This window comes from Drosophila novamexicana, unplaced genomic scaffold (assembly GCF_003285875.2).
Source record: "Drosophila novamexicana strain 15010-1031.04,08,12 unplaced genomic scaffold, DnovRS2.1 tig00000387-arrow-pilon, whole genome shotgun sequence".
In the NCBI taxonomy this organism is placed as follows: Eukaryota; Metazoa; Arthropoda; class Insecta; order Diptera; family Drosophilidae; genus Drosophila; species Drosophila novamexicana.
This window is the reverse complement of record NW_020824800.1, coordinates 1,558,081-1,576,324: the sequence shown is the minus strand read 5'-3', so window position 1 is coordinate 1,576,324 and position 18,244 is coordinate 1,558,081. Positions and strand designations below refer to the sequence as shown.

The 18,244-nt window shown below is 36.1% G+C and overlaps 2 protein-coding genes across 4 annotated transcripts in view; one reads left to right on the top strand and one right to left on the bottom strand.

The window, feature by feature from the left end:
• Window positions 1-13,352, bottom strand: part of LOC115760285 — a 57,082-nt gene extending 43,730 nt beyond the window's left edge. Inside the window, exons 1-8 of one of the 2 annotated variants that reach the window (XM_030701557.1) lie at window positions 13,182-13,352; window positions 10,423-10,562; window positions 9,271-9,478; window positions 8,946-9,212; window positions 7,774-8,887; window positions 7,619-7,717; window positions 7,436-7,546; window positions 5,445-7,368 (exon numbers count right to left, since the gene is read on the bottom strand). In XM_030701557.1, coding sequence (XP_030557417.1) covers window positions 5,494-7,368; window positions 7,436-7,546; window positions 7,619-7,717; window positions 7,774-8,887; window positions 8,946-9,212; window positions 9,271-9,478; window positions 10,423-10,528 — 3,780 coding nt within the window. In that variant the 5' untranslated portion in view covers window positions 10,529-10,562; window positions 13,182-13,352 and the 3' untranslated portion in view covers window positions 5,445-5,493. Of the gene's footprint in view, window positions 1-4,817; window positions 7,369-7,435; window positions 7,547-7,618; window positions 7,718-7,773; window positions 8,888-8,945; window positions 9,213-9,270; window positions 9,479-10,422; window positions 10,563-13,181 lie in introns of those variants that run through there. The other variant, XM_030701556.1, reaches the window with a different exon arrangement.
• Window positions 13,353-15,988: 2,636 nt separating this feature from the next.
• On the top strand, window positions 15,989-18,219 carry LOC115760161 (putative serine/threonine-protein kinase haspin homolog). Of its 2 annotated transcripts, XM_030701373.1 has the most exons (6): window positions 15,992-16,155; window positions 16,221-16,513; window positions 16,588-17,255; window positions 17,320-17,523; window positions 17,590-17,885; window positions 17,958-18,219. In XM_030701373.1, exons 1-6 carry the CDS (start codon window positions 16,091-16,093, stop codon window positions 18,160-18,162), a joined length of 1,731 nt encoding a protein of 576 aa, XP_030557233.1. In that variant the 5' UTR covers window positions 15,992-16,090; the 3' UTR covers window positions 18,163-18,219. The 2 variants fall into 2 exon arrangements, with proteins under 2 accessions (XP_030557234.1, XP_030557233.1); XM_030701374.1 differs by lacking the exons at window positions 17,590-17,885; window positions 17,958-18,219 and having other exon boundaries at window positions 15,989-16,155; window positions 16,588-17,263; window positions 17,320-17,394.
• The last annotated feature ends 25 nt before the right edge of the window (window positions 18,220-18,244 follow it).

The following is an 18,244-nucleotide window of genomic DNA, read 5'->3' as shown; positions in this document are numbered from 1 at the left end:
AAACTTCGTGACAATCGGATGAGATTTGACCGAGTTATGGGTGTGGTAAATTTTGACCCATGTCTATATACGAATCTTGGGGTAAGATTTGGACATGAATTTCGACTAAAAAATCGGTGTTCAGATTTAAATGCCAGATTAATCTAGAGGTAAAACCATTAAGAAAAATACAAACTTCGTGAAAATCGAATGAGATTTGACCGAGTTATGGGTGTGATAAATTTTGACCCATGTCTATATACGAATCTTGGGGTAAGATTTGGACATGAATTTCGACTAAAAAATCGGTGTTCAGTTTTAAATGCCAGATTAATCTAGAAGTAAAACCATTAAGAAAAATACAAACTTCGTGACATTCGGATGAGATTTGACCGAGTTATGGGTGTGGTAAATTTTGACCGATGTCTATATACGAATCTTGGGGTAAGATTTGGACATGAATTTCGACTAAAAAATCGGTGTTCAGATTTAAATGCCAGATTAATCTAGATGTAAAACCATAAAGAAAAATACAAACTTCGCGAAAATCGGATGAGATTTGACCGAGTTATGGGTGTGGTAAATTTTGACCGATGTCTATATACGAATCTTGGGGTAAGATTTGGACATGAATTTCGACTAAAAAATCGGTGTTCAGATTTAAATGCCAGATTAATATAGAGGTAAAACCATGAAGAAAAAGTCAAACTTCGTGAAAATCGGATGAGATTGGACCGAGTTATGGGGGTGATAAATTTTGACCCATGTCTGTATACGAATCTTGGGGTAAGATTTGGACATGAATTTCGACTAAAAAATCGGTGTTCAGTTTTAAATGCCAGATTAATCTAGAAGTAAAACCATGAAGAAAAATACAAACTTCGTGAAAATCGGATGAGATTTGACCGAGTTATGGGTGTGGTAAATTTTGACCCATGTCTATATACGAATCTTGGGGTAAGATTTGGACATGAATTTCGACTAAAAATCGGTGTTCAGATTTAAATGCCAGATTAATCTAGAAGTAAAACCATTAAGAAAAATACAAACTTCGTGACAATCGGATGAGATTTGACCGAGTTATGGGTGTGGTAAATTTTGACCGATGTCTATATACGAATCTTGGGGTAAGATTTGGACATGAATTTCGACTAAAAAATCGGTGTTCAGATTTAAATGCCAGATTAATCTAGAGGTAAAACCATTAAGAAAAATACAAACTTCGTGAAAATCGAATGAGATTTGACCGAGTTATGGGTGTGATAAATTTTGACCCATGTCTATATACGAATCTTGGGGTAAGATTTGGACATGAATTTCGACTAAAAAATCGGTGTTCAGATTTAAATGCCAGATTAATATAGAGGTAAAACCATTAAGAAAAATACAAACTTCGCGAAAATCGGTTGAGATTTGACCGATTTATGGGTGTGGTAAATTTTGACCCATGTCTATATACGAATCTTGGGGTAAGATTTGGACATGAATTTCGACTAAAAAATCGGTGTTCAGATTTAAATGCCAGATTAATATAGAGGTAAAACCATTAAGAAAAATACAAACTTCGCGAAAATCGGTTGAGATTTGACCGATTTATGGGTGTGGTAAATTTTGACCCATGTCTATATACGAATCTTGGGGTAAGATTTGGACATGAATTTCGACTAAAAAATCGGTGTTCAGATTTAAATGCCAGATTAATATAGAGGTAAAACCATGAAGAAAAAGTCAAACTTCGTGAAAATCGGATGAGATTGGACCGAGTTATGGGGGTGGTAAATTTTGACCCATGTCTATATACGAATCTTGGGGTAAGATTTGGACCTGAATTTCGACTAAAAAACGGTGTTCAGATTTAAATGCCAGATTAATCTAGAGGTAAAACCATGATGAAAAAGTCAAACTTCGTGAAAATCGGATGGGATTTGACCGAGTTATGGGGGTGGTAAATTTTGATCCAATGGGTAAGATTTGGACATGAGTTTCGACTAAAAAATCGGTGTTCAGATTTAAATGCCAGATTAATCTAGCAGGAGTACTTTGCATAGGTTCAGATGTCTATATCATATTGCTGCCATAGGAGTGATCGATCACGGTACACAGAATACCCTGAACCCTTTTCTACTTTAGCTTTAGAAGTAATAATAATGAAATAAATAAAAGTTACCGCTAATGGACAGCTGTATCAACAGCTCGCTGCCTGGTTTTTCTTAAATCCCACCAAAACTTTGACTAGTATTTATATGGGGAATGAATGAATGTTCTGAAATGTATGAAATTTCTGAACAAGATTTTATAAAGTGAGTTTGCGATCGGAAAAATTCATAAAAACGTTTTTTGATACTTTTTTCAGACTTCCATGTAGAATTTCTCAAAACGGCATTTACAGTAAAATGGCAAAATCGATATATAAAATATATAAATAAAAAACCTTTGAGTCACATTCTACACAAAATTTAAATATAATATAAATGTTTAAAGTTGGGGCTCATGAAGATCGGCAAATAATACCTACATAAGCATTCTTGAATCCATTTTGTACCATATTTTCGTGTTGCTTATAATAACATTTTATATTGACTGAGAGGTATAGGGGACTCTGTAGTCGACTTGATATAAATATAATAAATCAAATCTGTATTAAATGGAACTTATCCATGTAATTCCCAATTAAAAAAGATATTTATTTACCTAAAATATCCAATTCCAAGTTCCAATTAGAGTATATGTTTCTTGACGAATTTACCATTTTGTTTTTACCTTAGCAACTAAGCCGAACACTTCCGGTTTTGAACACGGCACCAATCAACTAGCTGCTTAAGGCCATACTTTGACCAAATTGATCACGGAAAAGTGTTAATTAAAATCGCAGCAATCACAATCACAATTATATTTGAAGAATTAAAAAAGAACACACGCATATGTGCACATTAACACGTTTTCTTTGGCAACCTCTCAGTCAACCGATCTTAATTAAGTTTTCTGCAGTATTTCTTATAACGCCATAGATTATTCGTAGAATTCGACAACTGCCTTAAAATCGAGCCTGTATTTCCAATTGAAATGCTTGTTAGAATTTTAATATTGTACTGTTTATTTTATTAATGATTTCCACTTAACGCTGCTGCAGACCAAAGCCGACTACTAGCAACAGATGACTTGTGCATATCGATAAGCTAGCTTATCGATAGATCGTATATGTTAATTAACATGATAGTGTTAACTCCTGCCTTTATATGTACATATGTATGTATATATTCTCTACATAGTTTCATTTTGACTTGATCTATACCTGACCTGTATGCGAATCCTTCTTCAAAAAACAAAATTTCGTTATCGATTCTTATCGATAGCAGGCACACAGAGCAGGCTTCCGATAATTTGACGAGTAAACTAACACTACGCGGGCACTTGGAGGACCATAAGTTTCTGAGATCGACCAGTTCATTCATACGAGCAGACGAACATAGATAAATCAACTGGCCAAGAATATATGTACTTTTTTTCGTTTCATAATTTGTGTGTATGGACCACTGTGCAGCAAACAAAATATTACCAAACATAATGCTCTAATACCTAAGTGTGTGTGTGTGTGTGTGTATGTGTATAGGAGTGTGTTATAAATATTTTTATTTAGAGTCAACGCTCAGATCCCGCATTTATTTACCTTCCCATTGTTTTGGTTTCATATAGAATTTTTATTGTGTAACATGAAACAATTTCATTCGTTTGGTTTCGAATTGCATCTGACAGAGACAATTTTACTGCAGAGTCTGCAGCTGCTGCTGCTGCGATAACACAGTACCTCCTTTGCCCCTCCCCCTAACTCCGGTGCATTAGCACAACTAATGATGACTGTGGAATTGCATCCAACGCGGTTGTAGCCTTCTACTCGGTCCTTTTGCTTTATTCGCCCTTGCTCTACCTCTCTCTCCACCTCGCGCTCTCTCTCTCTCTCTCTCTCTCTCTCTGCTCTCTCTTTCTTTTTATCTCCACCTCACCCGCTCTCGCAGTCCTTTTATATGCTAGCTCTGGACGTTGATGATAGACCATTGCATTAGCGCGGTAGAGCGCAACATAATGTCGTTGTGCACTTTCCACAGCAATTGCTACGGCGGCAGCCATGGCGTTAACGGAGACGTAGATAAAGGCTGGGAGTCTGCAATGGAGCTTATGGCTGAGGCTGTAGCTGCAGCTAGGCCCGAACATTTCTCGTTCCGTTATGTGGATTTTATAATTACGTGCGCTGAGTGCGATTATTATGATTGTTTCTTAATTCACGGATTTACAATATGTATGTGTGTGGGCGAGAGAGTGTGCTTCCACACAATAATAATTATATGTGCATGTATGTATGCATACACACATGTACATGCATATGTGTGTGTTTGTTGGCATGGTTAATTTTGAATTTGCTTCTATTTTATTCTAGTTTTATGACTTCTTTCACTCTACGAATAATATAAAAACTCTTTTAAATCCCTCAAAGCTGCGCATATCGCACTTCGAAGTGTGAGTACATAAATGTGTTTAAACATGAACATATGTGTGTGTAAACTATATTATCGGGCGTGTTCCACATTTCGATTCAACTTATTAATTAAGATACATTTGACTTTTTTTTTATGGTGAAGCTTTTAAGGGCTGAGTTTGCATAAAATATCTTAGAAAAAAGAATTTCTTATCACACAAGCCAATTATATCTCTGATTCTTACTATGGAGCTTCAATGAATGCGATAAGGTATGTATCATATGTAAGATAAAATCTCTTGATAAAGAATAAAGTTTTTCATTCAATAACTTACTCTACAAGCGATCGTTCATGTCGTAGCTATAAAGTATAGTATAGTAGAGATATCTTTAAAAATAAAACAGTTTTACTTACAAGTACCTAAATTTTGGTCGATCGTTCCTGCTCTATGATATCCTGATCTGATGTTGATAAGAAAATGTCGTTTTTGACTTTATTCAGTTAAAAAAAAACCCTACAAATTACTTTCTTAAATGCAATTGCTTATATTTAATACAGCCCAGCTTATCAAAATATTTGGCATCGATTTCTAGCAAATATATTTATAATATCTATAATTAATATATAAAGGGTAGACCTAACTTTCAGTACTTAAATCTGTATAAAATCTGTCTGAAAAATGTTTTGATGCTTAATTTAATTATGCTATGCAGCAAAATTTGTTGTCTTTCGCAACCTTTTTACGGTTCCGATGTATTTCTACGAAATCTTTCAGATATTTTTAAAATGATTATTCAGCAAGTTAAGAATGGAATTCTGATTCGAATCCCAGGTGAGTTGGGTTAATGGGTTTTCTTCAAAAGAAGACCAACAATTCCAAATGTTTTTTGTTGACTTTTGATTTCGAGCTATCAAACTACTTTGGAGAAGTATATATATATATATATATATATATCATATGCATATTCTTATAATTGAAAATTAACAACTTACAGCATTTGGCGGCTTAAAAATTCCGAAGTTTTATCAAATATATAAGTAGCTATGCTTTTGTAGTTTTGGAACTTGCATCAACTTGATGCATTAAGAGTGGAGACATTATGCTATATCCATCCGGCGTGGTAGGTGAAAAGGAACCATTACTACTGAGAGGCACACTCAAAGCACCAGATTCAACATTTTCTGCGAAATCCGATAGCTTCTCGTTTTGTGGGTCAAAAATGTCCAATTTGGGTTCGTGGTTCGCTGGTGAAAACTGACGGCAAGTCGGTAGTAGTTCCACTTCGTCGCAATCGGACTCTGGCAAGTGAACCGCCGTGCCGGGAAAGTCATGGGATGGAGTCAGCAGGCGTGGATAGGTAGATATATAATCGATGATCTCCAAGGCTGTGGGACGTTTACTCGCATCCTGACTCCAACAGGCCTTTAAAAGGCCCTCCAGCTGTGGCTTGACACCGCTCGGAATTTGCAGGGTATTGCCAGCCTTGACAAAGTCAAGAACTTGATTGTTTGTTAAGTCCTGATACGGATATGATCCAAATGATATAACCTCGAAAAGTACAACCCCAAATGACCATATATCCGAGGCATGCGTAAATATGCCCAACGACAGCGTTTCCGGCGGCATCCAGCGCACCGGAAAGAGTTTTCGCACACCTTTTCGATTATAGCAATAATAATCGCTTTCAAAAGTTGGTCTGGCCATGCCAAAGTCGCCTATTTTAACGATGCGCTGCGAATTAACCAAACAATTTCTGCACGCAATATCACGATGCACATATTTTTGTTCTGCCAGATATGCCAAGCCTCGGGCTACGTCCATGGCGTACATGGTCAACCGCTTCGATGAGATATCCGATTCATCGGTTATTTTCTCATTAACCATGTTTCTTCTGGCCAAAAGGTAGGTTCTCAAATCGCCATATAGCATGAACTCCATTATTGTATAGATTGGTTCGCTTTGCAAACAGACGCCCAACAGTTTTATAATATTTTTGTGATTAAATTTCTTCATAGCCTCGGCCTCGGCCAAGAAATCCAATCGATCCTCCGTGGTGCCTCCGGCCTTGAGCGTTTTCACAGCCACAGCCGTCCAGTCGTCGGAGCCCAGCCGGGCTTCTCCGCCGTACACCGTGCCGAAGGCGCCCTCGCCCAGTCGTCGATTGACCACAACGTTCTCCTTTGGCACTTCCCATTTGTCCAAGGTATTGATTTTGTTTCGCGATGGCGAAATCAGGTCGATGCCGAACATTTTCATTATTTGCGCTGATCGCCTTACTTTGCGGTCATAGCGCTGTTTCCAAAAGTAAAAAGAAACCAGCGACATCAACACAATTACCAGCAGGCACATGGCAATGCTGAATATCATCGAGGACACATCACAATTGACTTGCAAAAACCGGGCCAAGCCCGAAAATCTACAATCATATCTGCCATCTTCGGGCACTTCGCCGGGAAACACTTTGCTTGGCAAACGCGATAAATATCCACCGCTTATGTGCACATTTGCTCCTCTGCCCACGACATTGGGCTTGAAATTTGCCACTTTCACATAAGTCAAATTTTTCCATTGTAATATATCCAGGTCAATTATACGTGAGCCGCCGAATTCGCCTTCTCCGAATCTCACGTTGCCCGACAAACCATCAAAATTTGTCGCCCAAATGTGTTTGGCGAATTGGCTAGCAAATTCCTTGGATCTCAATTTGTTGATTGCATACAAATCGTTCTGCAATAATTTATGCGCTGCAATAGCATAAGCCCACACGGCATCGTAAACAAATCCAACATAATTGGAAAAAGTTGGATACTCGGTCCTATAGGAGCTCAACCAGGAGCTTATAGATATGCCCTCCTGCATTTTGGCATCTGGCGCACCGAACGGCGTGTGCCTTATGCTAAAGTGTCCCTCGATCGCCTAAAAGCACCAAGGAATATTAATTATTATTACCAACATTTGAATCTTTGACATGAAAACTACTTACTTTTCGTAGCTGCTCGGCGGTGCATCGATTATTGACTTTATTGCTCCACATATCAAAGTCTTTCGATAGCCATGAGGGCAAAAACCAGACATAATTTTCAACCTGTGTCATCTGCGAGGCAAAATAAACGAATGGTTAATTATTGATACGCCGCACAAAGAACGTATGTATAAGAAAACTTACACCCAATTTGATAGCTTCGCATACGGCAACAGCTGCATTGGCGCTTTGAAGTTCGGCTATAATGATCCTAGAGTGCGCTGCTTTTAATTTACCCAAGTGCTAGAATATATATAAATTAATTAACATATTAGACTTGAATGTGACTCAACGCGTACCTCTCTCATATCCGCAGCTGTTATATCGCTTTGAACCTTGCGACTAAATGCCAAGGTGAAATTATGAAGCCTCAGCTTGCTCTCCATGCGCGACATGTACTCCGTGTACTGTTGGCTATCTTCGGTCAGGGTCGAGACCCGAATCCAACCGAATTGCTGCATTATCTCTAAATACGCATCGACATATTCGCTGTTCGAGCCAATGGTCCGAAAGAAGTACGGATACGCACTTCGATCGACAAACGAAGCGCCTTCGGCTGAATACGACATTACCATCATATTCAAATGTTTGGATATGCCAGCTATGGGCTCCACAGTTTCACTGCAGGCAGGTCCCAATACTCCCAGCATATTGGGTACATTGAAATAATGTATAAATGCCTTCATGACCATGTCCGACTTGCACTGTCCATCGTTAATCATTATCTCTAGATGATAATCCGGTAAGATTGTATTATTTCTGTTGATTGCATCAACTGCCTTTTGCGTTGCCCCAATTATATTCAGGTGTCCACGATCCGTGATATTGATGGGGAATATGCCTCCAATCGATAAGGTTGTTACCTTTTTGGGTAATATCCAGTTGCTGTGCGTTTTAGAGTTCTGTCGCAGCCAATTGCAGGCAACGTTATTATAAATGACTTCCGAATCCATGGAATTCATTCTCTGAATACTCAGTTCCTTTTGAATGTACTCGAACTGCTTGTCTGTTATGTAAAATGCTCGAAGCGCGTGCATCAGTCGCCTATCGGTTGCCAAGCTTCGTGCATAGTATTTAAGTATCGGAGTTAGTTCGTAGCGACAATTCGAGTTTTGCAAGTATATATAATCTTCACATCTGGGCAATGTTATTTGGGTGAATTTGATGTCAGCGTCAATTATTTCCGAGGGCACCCAATGTAGAACTATAAATCTTTTTTGCCCCTGTGGGTAATTTGTTTCATATATTTTAGCCAACTTCTCGATCGTATCTTTAAATTCGAATCCCAGCCAAATAACATTTAGAAAGCTCTCCTTCAAATGGGTTTCAATAAAATATGAATCATTGCGCCACTCTGCCAAAAGCGCTGAGCATTTCATTTTGTCACAGTTCGGATTTCTATATTCTTCAACACTATAATTAAGAAATAATATTGAATAGTTATTCGGTAACTTTACGTTATTTTGCTAACCTTTTATTTCTCAGTAACTGAGTAATATTTTCATCCATTATGTAAAGTGAATAATGCTCATTATTCACATCTCTGAAGACATCGTAATGCAAGCTACAGTTCTTAGTATCGGTCGAAATTTGTGATTTGGGCACAAACCAACCAAATCGACCGGGAGTTATAGACGCTCCGGCACTGAAGATATTTTCGTGCGAATGCTTATATACACTGTACTGCATCCAGACTTCCAAATTGATCATAGCTATATTATGAAACCGATTGTAGCTTCTAGAAAATTAGAAATAAAGGTAATCTGAATACATCATTAGATCAAATGTTTGCTTACCTTACATAATCCAAAGTGTACAACGGATTTCGGGGATCCGATGAGTTTGTGAAATGTATTGGAATGATTTGAACATCTTTATAATTTAGTACCTCCGTCAAAAACATATAAAATATTCGCGTCATCACCTGATGCGTCGATCGATTTGTCACCTGAAGACCAATACCAAATCCCATAGTTGAATCAATTGTATCAATCGCAGCGCTTTCTAAAAACAAGTTCAGAATATAATCGCTTGAAGTAACATTTAACTATCTTAATATTCAGTTCGAGCTGAAGCTAAACTGCACTCTAAAACTAAAATTTAAATGCCTATCAATAGTTTTTAAAGCTAAGCATATTTGATACCCATACAAGTGCTTCACTTTCGACCGATCCCTCCCATGGTAGCTATATGATATAGTAGAAACAATTTTGTATATATATATATATAGGGAGCATCGTGAAGACGTTTAATCAATATATCTTGAAAAACAAAAAAGGTTTTCCATGAAAGAACTTAACATTCGACCGATCGCTCCTATGGCAGCTATATGATATAGTATATATGAGAAGCTTATTGAATCTTAAATATCGGTATCATCAAATACTGCTAAAAAATGTATCTCAACTTTCAACAACTATCTAGCAAGTTTTTCAGGTAAAAAGATAAAATTGTGAAACTAACAATTTTAGCCTGAACTTTACCGGGCGGATAAACTGACAATTGACAATAGAATTGAATTGGAGAATTGAAATGTATACAATAAATTGAACATAATTAATATAATATATAAACAACGCAATTAATATTACATATGCAAAGTTTTCCACAAATGCAGCGTAAATATAAAAAATAAATTACGTTCTTGTCAGAATCTCATGTCTCTGCATTTATTTGTGTGCATTGAAGGGGCTCGGTGCTGGCGTAAGCAGTTAAATAATTCACTTACACAGCAAATAAGTATTTGGTTTTATTTACGTGTAATTGATTAATTAATTCACACGCCCAGATAAACTTGCTTCCCTTTTGGGGGACACCTAAGGTGTTCCTTTCAGCAAGGTCTCCATATCAAAGCACCTTCTCGCTCAAAGCTAATCGGACTCTGACATACTTTACATATGTATAATATTCATTTTGCAGTTTATATCTGTAAATTTACTTTTACTTACTATTTGTTTCAATACATTTACTGTGTGCTTCGCTATCGCAAGGTAGACACATCGTGAATATAATAACTCCTTGGATGAGAAGCAAATGTTTTTGCTTGAAATGCATGTTGAGGCAGTTTGTCAGTTAAGCAATTGTCACACTGTGAAAGAAAATATCTTATTAATCGTTTTTTAGTAATAGAATAACAAAAACAAGTAAGATCTGGCGACAAATCAAATATTTGCATGTGTTTGCGTTTCTTCCCTGATATTCTTGGTAACATAACAGACGTAACCCTTAGTACATAAGTCTTTATGATTATGATATGATAATAATATTAATATGATTATGATAATAATAATAATAATAATAATAATAAAGAAACAAGTAACAATGCTTCAGTCAGAAGTGCCCGCAGGGAATATACCTCAAACTTTGTCCTACCAAAACCAGAAGCAAATCCAGCTTAAAGCTCGCTTGCTCAAGATTTAGCCAAATCAACGCATGTTTTTTTTCTTATTAATGAGCAAGGGGATATACCTAGTATTATTAAAAATAAAATATAATAAAAATTAATTTAAGCTGCTGGCATTAAACTCTTTGCCGCAACGTGGTTTGACAAAATGATCACACTTTGCCTTTAAGAACTTTTCTTTTTCTTTCAAACTTTCTGCACTAAATCTTGTTGTGCCACGCAATGTTCGTATATTCATAGAAAATACAACATTTAAAACTGATTGTATTAGACTTTCTAACTGAAAAGAAGACATTTATCGAGGGCTTGAAACAAATTCGTACTGCGCGGCAATTGATAGACCTACAACCAACATTTCAAGTCTCTCGTTTTTATAGGTTCTGAGATCGATGCTTTTTGCATAAGAACTAACGAAAGACAGACGGACTAAGGGAGGAAAAGTTAATCAACCTATTTCCATAGGAGCCCTGATCCGAACTGAAGAATCAAACCCTTTGCCCATATTCCAAAAGCTATCGAGGGATCCTAAGGTTAGCGCAATCCCTTTCTGAGGCTTGAATACTTTGTTGATTCCTTTGAAAAAGGGGCAAGTTAACTTCGGGTCAAAGGTCAGTTTTGAAGGTAGTTGCCCATTAGTTAAATCTCTATCAATTTTAAGTAGTTATTACACAGCGAACAGAGTATTTCGCGTGACATTTGCAACGCCTTTAAATTTCCTTAGCTTTGTCATATCCGTTTATTGTTGTGACGAATGGAACGTAGAAAAGTTTAGCGCACTTTATTACAAGCTGAACCCATTGAAAATGGGTAAAAAAAAAAAGTAGAAGAAACATCTCCGACCCCGATCAGAACGACGAACTAAGTCCATTTAGCCAGGTCTGCCTTTCTGTCTAAATGTTGAGCTAGATATCTTAAAACTGAACTTAATAAACAACAATATTACTCAATTTTCACAAAATTGATCAATAGAGATTTTGAGAATTAAACTTAAGTAACTCAAGTATTCCCCTTGACAGTACAATTTTTCACAATATTGAGAGAGAAATAAACTTCTTCAAATTAGCCATAGATGTATATGCACGCATGTGTGTGCCATAAATTTGCACTGAAAATCCCACAAAAAAATAAAAAAAACAAGTAAGAGGTGCTAGCCGGGAGCTCCCGACTAGGGGATACCCTGAACCCTCTTCTTCCAACATCAAATGCATATGTATATTCTATTTTAGAAGCTATATGTCAAGTTTGGTGACTCTAGCTCTTATTATTTACCAAAATTGCCCAAAAAACAGGATATCGATATCGATTTTTATCGATTGCTTGGAAACGGAACAAGTTATCGATTATCGGAAACAAACTCGATCTGCGCGGGAACTAGGAGCATCTACATCTAAAAGTCTCTAGCTCTTATAGGTTCTGAGATCCTTGCGTGCGGACGGACGGACGGACAGACAGACGGACATGGCTAGATCGACTCGGCTATTGATGCTGATCAAGAATATATATACTTTATGGGGTCGGAGATGCTTCCTTCTGCCAGTTACATACGTTTGGATTTTGCACAAATACAATATACGCTTATACCCATTTTTAATGGGTTCAGGGTACGAAAAAAAAAGCGGACTATAAGCACTGAAGCTATTCATATGGAAGGAAAATCTTGAATGCAGACAAATATTTTAGCTTATTTTCATTATTATTTGCAGCGAAACGAAATGATTCGTTCCGTCGTAATTTCGTTTTACATGTGCGAAATCCAACAAAATCTTTTTTCAAACATAATTGATATGGCAACTTGCATCAACATGTTGTTCAATTCAATTATATTATATATATATATATTTTGTAAACAACAAATTAGATGTGCACTATGAAGATGTTATACATTTTTCTCAACACTTTTCTCCATTAATTAATACGTCGCTGTTTAAATTAAATTCTTTTTAGATTTGTTTCGGCAAAGTGATTATTGTCGCAACTCGCAGAGAGAACACTCAAGAACTGCAAATGAATACCATATTTTGGTTGAGTTTCGGCTAATAAACGCCCACAGACGAGTTCTTAAAATAAAGCTGGAAAGAATGCTTATAGCGAAACGTTTTGTCTTTTTATAAGTATTTAAATTTAACACATCAACATGCGCACATAATATAAGTATTAACATAATAAAAGCTGTTTATTTATTTGAATAGACTTTTTTTTTTGAAAAATGTTCATGTGACTAAAATTTCTCTTTATACCCAATTTAATTCATAAAACTATATATATATATATATATATATATATAGATATAGACATGTATGTTACCTGTTGTTTGTGGTAGCAGAAAATTGAAATACTCTAATATCATGTCATAACACTTTGAACACAAATTAACTAAAGCCCAGTTAAGCTTGTAAAATGCACTTATTTTCGTTATATTGGCAGATGTTTTGTGTAACATTGAGGCACTTTTTTTTTTAGAGTCGAAGTTGTTTTAAAAAAAAAAACAATTGTTTTTTAAATAACATTTTTTATATATTTTGAAAATTTGTTTCATCCACTCTTCGTATATGTTTTATAAACATTTAATATGTATATATACGTAAAGCATTTGACACGATTTGATATGTTGCCCGATGAAAGCTCGATAATGTACTGAAACTGAAAATGTAAAACGCAAAATAATAAACGGTCTATGCGAAACAAATTCAAGTTTCATATTCGACTGTCTGTCAACAGTCCAACGTCGTAAAAAAAAAAGTACTCCACGTTCTCTTGGCCGACAATTACAACGAAAAACAAGTAGGTGTGTTCTAGTCGGGAATGCCCGACTTGCAGATATCCTCAACCTTCTGATGCCAAAACCGGAAGCAACTCAAGCTTTAGCCAAAATATTCGACATGATTCAAAATAAAACAATTTAACGATATTTATATGGATATACTGAGTCCCATATGAATCCACCCGATATCCATACCAAAATTTTGATTTGTACAGGAAAAAAAAAATGGTGGGGCTATTCAAGGAGTGTAATATTCTTAATTTTAGGTCATGTCTCAAGATTTAATCTTATCAAATTTATACAAATTATAAGTCATCCAGAAATGTAAAGTTCCTTTTCCTCCTCCCCCACCTCCGCCTCCTCTCATCCTTCTCCTCCTCCTCCTCCTCCTCCTCAAGCTCTAAATCTTATAGACAGACAAACATGGAGATTGGAAATACTTTCTTCTGACTTTTGCCATACATTTGAACAAGCCTATCATACCCTTTTGGGCCATTTACAATGTGTCCAGGGTATAAACAGAAATTCAGCTGCGACGGAGAGAAAAATGCCGCTATTACAAATGCTGAAGTATGAAAAGTATCAAATGAATTTATATTTTGCATTTAATGGCAAATGTAAAAAAAGAGCAATGCAGCAAATTTTGTAAAGATAAACAAATATTACTTAAACTTGCACTCACATGTGCACTCACATTAATCAAAAGAGAACCCCAAAAAACACACAAACTCATATCTGTGGTCTATTATAATCTAAACCTCCGATTTTAAAAGCATAAAAGTTTTATTATTATTTTTGAGCAAATTAACGTAGCAGGCCAAAGGAAGTATCTCTGGCCACACAAAGTCTGCATGTAGTTAATTTTAAAGATCTTGAAATTTTGCAAATAAAAATTCGTCCATAATTCGAACAAGCATATTTTTACTGTGAAAGTTCATCACGAATCCTTTTCCGAAAATCCAGTTTGAATGTTTGAGATGGAAGTCTGGATCTATGTGCAGTACTTGTCGAGGACTCTTGATTTCTAGTTTGTTAGTTTATCTTAATAATGCTAGCCAAAAGCAGGATCTACATTAAAAATATTAATTTGTTCTCCTTTCTCATATGACATCATCACGTCAAGTAGTCTTAACTTCTAACTGATAATATTTTTTATGTATGTAACAGGCAGAAGAAGGCGTCTCCGACCCCATAAAGTATATATATTCTTGATCAGCATCAAAAGCCGAGTCAATCTAGCCAAGTCCGTCTGTCTGTCCGTATGTATGAACGCTAGGATCTCGAAGCCTATAAGAACGTGGGTCCTTCTAGTGCCCGCGAAGTTCGAGTATGTTTCCGATAATCGATAACTGGACCCGTTTCCCAGCAATCGATAAGAATCAATATCGAAATACTCTTTTTTTTTGCAAATCTCTTAGGCTTAAAGGCCTAGAAAAAACAAAATTTGACATGTAGCTTTATAAATATAGTATATATATATACATATATATCAAATATCTTGCATAAATAGCTACTACTTCTATTTTACTATTTGGCTAGTTAATACAAACGTGTGCTCATATATTACTATTTTACTATTTGGCTAGTTGTTAAAAACGTGTGCTTATATATTACTATTTTAATTCGTTTTTCCTCGTTGAAAATTTGTTGTCGTTATGATTGTGGAGTAGAGGCGGATGAGATGAAACTATTATTATTAATATTCTTTTACTCCTGCTAAAGGAAACGAGCTCGTATCCCCTAAATTAGCGACATAATAAGAAAACTTGGCATTTATTTGATCCATCAATGAACCTATAGCAAATCAAGAGCTGTGGTTCGATGCGACATACATACGTACTGCCAGCAACAGAAAAACGGCAATATGAAAATTTTAATGGCAATAGCTTTAAAGTTGGCATACTAGTTCGCTGCGAAAGCGACGGAGGGACGTGGATATATACAGCTTCCTTTTGTTTTTGTATGAAATACTTTTTTTTTATTAACATATCTTAGTCAAACTCTGGTTCACGATTATCTTTACAAATCTGCAACATCTCTTTTCCATCGGACTTTTGTATAATACATATTCTCTATCAATAATCGACTGAAATTCGAGCTTTTATATAAAAAGCAATTAATATTGAAATGAATCGCAAATTTACATTCCTGAAAGAGTGCAAGGCTCTTCGGCGTGATTCATTTCTATTTGCCTATGTGTTTTCAGAGTTCGATAGCTCGCTGGCACCATGTATTATTTAGTTTATTTTAAATATCGATATATAATATCGCTCTGTTATCACTTAACAGAAGGCCGCAATGTTTCTCTTTTTTGCGTTAGCGTGCCTCATTTTGCGCTTAGATTCCATTTCGAATGAAACAGTATAGTTTTGTGAACAAACAAATATAAATGTATTTTATAATAGTAGCATGCAAAAGCATTTGACGATTTCTATAATTAACAAATTATAAAATGGACTCTACTTTACCAGACGACGCCTGGAAGGACTCCTTCGACAGATTGTTAGACCCCAGACCGTATGTCGTACAACGTTAAGTGCATCATTTGTTATGCCACTTAAAATAATATATTTTAATTTTAGGCAACTACGGGAACGCAATATAATTAAGAAGAATGTGCGGGCATCATTTAATATTGATTCTAGTGTTGAGAACTCCAATCCAAACCTTTTGAGCTTCACTGAGTACTCCTCGCAAAAGCCGCAAGCAATTGATACGGCTGATAAATTAGACATAAAGAAACGGGGCAACTCCATCTCAACTCCTAGCGAGAAGCGCCTTAGCTCAAACTTGTTTCATTGCGCATTATCACCAATTACTGGCTTGAAATTGGACGGATTACAAAATGCAGATAACCATCAATTGAAAGGCACCGGTAAAATTACAAAACTCAATTTGGAATGGTAATTTTTTCTAAATCGCTTAAATAATTTTAATTGTATCTTGCAGAAAAGAAGCAAACGCGAAGGACCGCAAAGCAAGTTATCTTTGAAGTGAATACATTAAGTCCTGAAAAGTCCAGTGACTCGATTGTTGAAAATAAACGTTTAAGGTTAATGTTACCCAACAACGGCTTTAGACAAAGCCGATCTTCACTTGTCCTTCAGCCGGGAAAATGGCGCAAGTCTTTGATCAGCTGGCGACGAACAAACTTAAACGAGGTGCCGCCTGGCGTTTTGAGCCCAAAGCCATCATTTATACCGAGAGCTGTTACATCGGAAGGTTTGGTGGCCTGTCATATAGCCCAACGAACATCAGCGCACTTAAACGAAATTTCGGAACCTAACAAGAAAATCAACTACGAAACAGAAGTGTTGAAGTACTGTGCTCAGTCCAAGCCGTATAAATTTAGTACAGCTTATGCATCTGGCAAAATGATAGACCCTTGCAAGATTGGCGAAGGAGTTTACGGTGAAGTATTTAAGTATGCACAAAAAAATAGCACAAGAACTGACATAGTCATGAAAGTGCTTCCGATTGAGGGTACTGCCTTGGTTAATGAAGAAATTCAAAAGACCTTTGAGCAAATATTGCCCGAAATTATAATTTCTCAAGAGCTGAGCAAACTACGAACAAATAAAACGAACTCGACTTCAGGATTTGTGGATATATACAACGTAAGAGTGTAAATATCTATAATATATAGTTAATATACACAAATAATTATTTATTTAAATGTAGGTATGCTTAGTCAAAGGGAAATATCCTAAGCATTTATTAAGCCTTTGGGAAGAATATGACGAGGAAAAGGAGTCTGAAAATGACCATCCAAAAATGTTTACTGACAACCAGCTTTTCATCATTTTGGAGCTTAAGTTTGCGGGCCAAGATATGTCAGCATTTACCTTCTTAAATGCCGAGCAGTCGTATTTTTCATTGCAGCAGGTAAGTTAATATTGAAATAGTAGTAAACGTGACTTCGTTTTTCTTCATTCGATGTGTCAACATTAGATAATATTAACACTAGCAGTGGGAGAAGAAGCCTTTCAGTTCGAACATAGAGATTTACATTGGGGCAATATACTAATCGAGAAAACAGACAAGAAGCAAATCGATTTTAAACTGTGTGGAAGGGACTTGTCGGTTGCATCAAAAGGAATTAAAATAACCATCATTGACTATACATTGTCTAGAATAACTGTTGCCGATTGCTGCCACTATAATGATCTCTCCCAAGATGACGATTTATTTGTGGCAACAGGCGACTACCAATATGACATTTACCGCATGATGCGAGATGAGCTAAAGTGAGTATTAGAAAATTGATATGAACAGTGCCAACGTGTGGTTTAATAACTTCACCTATTCTACTTTTAAAGAAACAATTGGTCATCGTACTCTCCAAAGACCAATGTACAATGGTTATCATATGTTAATTCCAAACTGATTGATGGCGTCAATTACAAAAATGTGAACACGAAGGTCCATAAAACTTATATGCAGAAGCTGAAAGCCTTTAAGAAAGTCATCCTGACATTTGGCAGCGCTGTTGATTGCGTCCGACACCTGCATAGCTTTAATTAGGTCCATTTTAGTTTATTTATGTTTAAATTCTTTAAGACTTATTAACTTATATTTTGTATTTTCATACTGATTTGTTTATAAA